A 4,361-nucleotide genomic window follows, 5' to 3' on the forward strand; every position below is an offset into this window, starting at 1 on the left:
GGAGTCCCCCCCCCCCCCCCCCCCCCCCCCAGCCTATCTATCGTCTTCCACTATCCCAAACATGAACAATGAGAAGTGTTGTAAGAGTTGCTACAATATGCCTGTGTGGGATTATAAAAATGGTGGCAAAAAAAGGTAAATATTAGAAAAATACAGAGAGAATTGATAAAGGATACAAATGGCTGGAATGCATGAATTACAATGTGTGCGAGGCCAACCACATCATCTGCTGCTGGGCTATCTCTATATGTCTCAGAGGAATTGATGTTAAATAGCATGCATCTGGAGAGCATCACAAGTTACAGGAGGATGCAGGAAATGGGAGCACTGTCAAAGTTCCTTGAATGCCAGGCATCTCCAGAGGGCAATATGGTAGGTGCAGAGGCTAATAATCATGTAGATTTATAAACCCAAATCTGGTTGATTGACAACAGTAAATTTTTTTTCACTAAGTGAAACTACATCATATTTAAATATATAATGTCAACCAAAACAACTGAGTAGTAAATAATATTTACTCTTCTATTTTATTTTTTATTATAATGATAGTTTACATATTATATACAGCTAATAAAAAACACCACCCTCCCCTAGGCATCCCTTATTTCCATTTCAGGAAGTTGACAACTCTGGCAATAGCACTGCTAGCGCAGCTACAACTCAAATATCCATAAAGTGACGCTCTCAAATGGACATAACTATGGTTGTGGTGACTGTCAGAGCTCCATCAGTCTCTGTCTCCAGCAGAGAAAAGGAAATTAGGAAATTTCAACACAAGCTTCTCATGGTTATTAGTTAGTTAGCCCATGATACTGTGTGAGTAGTGGTCTGTTCGTGTCCTCTGACTCTTCACATCACACATTATGTAGCGACGAGGCTGTGCCCACTTCTACTTGCTCCTCACTCAATTGCATTTTTTAAATATGCTAGGAGAGCAGAAAGTTATAGAATAAAGGGGTTTAGGTACCCTTTAACATTGATTAGTGTTATGATGATATTATATGTCTCTGAAGGCAGAAGAAAGTGAAAAACCATGACTGTGAATAACCATTATCTGTTGCCTGCTCACCAGTTCTTTGGCCTCAGCGAGAGACTCCTCTACCTCAGAGAAGCTAAAAGAGGCCATAGTGATAAACTGAGTAATCACAGGGACAAACTTGTCAACAGGACCCTGAGTGGACTGTGACTGCTGGTACTGCAGCTCCTGCAAATATATAACAGAAAGACCAGCAGTTAGTCTGATGCAGAGATAAAGACAGATTTCAAACATTTGAGTGTGCAATATAAACTGCTCAAAAGATTAAGGCAACACTTTATCATCACAGTATAAGACCAAGTCAGTTAAACATCAGGGATATCAATCTGTCCATTTAGTGAATCAGTTTCACCCACTTTGGTGCAAATGAAAGTGACAACAGGTGCAGTGGAGAGGCAAAAGCAAGACAACCTCAAAAAGGGAATGGTTTTCCATGTGGTGGCCACAGACAATTGCATTTCCTCTCTCCTCATCCTGCCTGACTGATTCTTCTCACGTTCTGTGTTTTACTAGTGCCCTTGTCACTACTGGTAATGGTATTATATTTGAATGATATGTTAAGTGCTTTGGTCAGCTGTGCTGTGGTAAAGCGCTATATAAATAAAGTTGAGTAGAGTTGAGTTGAGAACATGAGGTAGTACCTGCAGCCCAGTCAGGTTGCACAGGTAGTCCACTTACTCCAGGTTTGCACATACAGTATATTATGACTGATCAGTGTAAATGACATAGAAATGCTTACACATGAATTAGTTGTATAATATTTGTTACATTGTAGTCTGTTATTTACATAACTCTGTGATTTAATTCCCATAGCTTGTAAAGAAAAGTTATATCATAGTCCACAACTACAAAGTACAGCTAATGCTCTAAAAATGGCCATGGTAGCCATGGAAGGACAGGATATGTTTATTCATGCTGAATGTGGCAACCCTACTTCAGGTGAGATCACACTGAAAAACATTAAGTTACTCTTTGGGTCAGAAAGCATGCTTAGCTACAAACTCAGGCATCTAATATGTTTACTACTAGTCCAGGCTTCTCAGTTAATAACAGCAGCATTGTCACACAGCTCAGTGCTAATGTTAGCATCTAGTGGTAAGCAACAGTACAGCAGTTGTTGGCATTAACCCCTTGCCACCACACAAGACATAGAATAGAATAGAATAGAATAGAATAGAATAGAATAGAATAGAATGCCCTTTATTGTCATTGTACCAGTACAATGAAATTCTAAAAGCTACAACTGTACACAGTGCAAGCTGAAAAGCAAGCAAAGCACCAAACATAGTTAATGGCATTACTTATTCAATTTTGATAAGGCTGGTGATGTCTTATGAATACAAAGTCAAATAATATTCATGATTTTCATGACCCACTAATGGATGCAACATAAATACCAATATAACCCCCATAGGCCAGTCAGGTCAAAAAAGTGATGCTTGAACACACTGCGCAGACTCCAGCCAATGGCCCACTAGCACATACATAGAATATGTCTATTAAGACATTGCAAATGACACTGACATTCTCTGCCCTTGATCTTTTGGTTGTGGAAGAAGTAAGGAGGTTGTGGAGATGGAAAAACAAGGAGGGACCACACTTAATAGGTAAAATCATGGATACTACAGTGACAGGCTCAAGGGGCTTTCCTGAACACATCATTCTCATGCATTGATTCAGTTAGATGAACAGCCAATCAGAGTGGTTTCTCTCAATGATGAAGCCTAATGCTAATTCAACATGCCAAATCAGCCAAAAAGTCATTGACAGGGTCCAACTAGTGCCAACTGTGCAGGACACACTGGGAAGACAAGCCCCGATAGACACTCACTGATGGCCCAAAGGTGGCCTAAGGCCAACCATCAGCTTGGTGTGTCATGGGCCTTGGACTAACTCCATCAGTGCTTAGAGCAAGTAAATATATGGATGCAATTCAAGACAAAAAGAAGAAAAGAATCACAGTTAATGTCCAGCTTAACTCCAGAGCTATAAAGACAAAAACTCAAGTTAGAAATCTTGGTGTCTTCACTGACTGAGATCTGAGCTTCATCAGCCACATTAACCCATATCTAAATAATCGCTTTATCATCTCAAACAAGTGGCAACACCCAGAGATCTCATGTCCAGATAAGATTTAGAACAACAAGGTGTTTCTATTTTAACAGTCTTTTGTCTGGGCTTCACAAAAACACTGTTAGACAACTTCAGCTCATTCAGAATACTGCTGTTATGCTGGCTACCAGTTACCTACAGAATTGATTTTAAAGTTCTTCTGCTAGTTTATAAATCACTCAGTGTTATGGTGCCAAAATACACTTCTGATCTCCTTGAAGAATCCAAACCCAGCAGGGCTCTCAGATCCTTAGGAAGCAGTCAGCTGGTAGAACTTCGGGTCCGAACCAAATAGGATGAAGCTACTTTTAGCTACTACACTGCACACAGATGGAACCAACTTACTATAAATACTGTAGCGTCCCGCAGGACATAAGGAAGACGAATAGTCGCTTTTTTATTAACTCCACACAACCGGTTACTGTTGGCCGTAACCACGCCAAAACAACAGCCCAACAACACCAAGAAAAAAGATGAACAACCTGCTAACACCCTCTGTAGCTCAAATCCCCTCCACACTTCTCTCCCTCCCGCTCTCACACCTCTTAACCCCTGAAGCTCCACACCCATCAAGGAACCATAACAATTTAGAACATCATAACATGCCAAGTGAAGGATCACTACACTGCCCTCCCCCCTCACAAAGTCCCTCACCCCGAGGGATCACATAAAAAGTGAGGTGACCCGGGGCCCGTGTCTGCCTCCGAGTCCGCTTTGGGGTGAGCACAAACCGCTGCACCTGCAGTCTTGGAACATCCTGCTGGTGAGCAGGGGGTGGGTTCAGGGGTGGCGAACTGCCAGGATGAACAGTTCGCGCATCTGGGTATGTGGTTGACACATTTCTCCGGTAGGATCCAGAGCACTGGTGTGGCCGGGCATTGCCTCGGTATGGGGCCAACCTGTCCCTGTGGAGAGCCACTCGCCGCCCCCTAGGCGGCAGCTGGCCTTCTTCCTCTTCGGGTTATACACCCACACCAAGTCCCCAACCGTAAAGTCCTTCCCTCTGGCTCTCGTGTCATAGTTCATTTTTTGTCTTATACCTGCTTTCTGCAGCTGGTCACGGGCAAAAGAATGAGCTGACCTCCATCCGGTCCTGAAGCCTCCTGGCATATTCCGGACCAGGTGGGGCCCCCAGTGCATCCGGTGGTTTACCGAAAGCCATCTCAGCTGGCGACCGCAGCTCCCGTCCCAACATGAGTAGGGCGGGTGTACA

At 43.0% G+C, this 4,361-nt stretch overlaps 1 protein-coding gene across 1 annotated transcript in view; it reads right to left on the bottom strand.

The window, feature by feature from the left end:
• LOC109959625 (disheveled-associated activator of morphogenesis 1-like) overlaps positions 1-4,361 on the bottom strand; it is a 60,640-nt gene that overhangs the window by 3,091 nt on the left and 53,188 nt on the right. The window contains exon 24 of the mRNA XM_020599142.1: positions 1,070-1,204. Within this exon, the coding sequence (XP_020454798.1) occupies positions 1,070-1,204 (135 nt within the window). The remainder of the gene's footprint in view (positions 1-1,069; positions 1,205-4,361) is intronic.

Source organism: Monopterus albus, unplaced genomic scaffold (genome assembly GCF_001952655.1).
Source record: "Monopterus albus unplaced genomic scaffold, M_albus_1.0 scaffold40.1, whole genome shotgun sequence".
NCBI classification, from domain to species: Eukaryota; Metazoa; Chordata; class Actinopteri; order Synbranchiformes; family Synbranchidae; genus Monopterus; species Monopterus albus.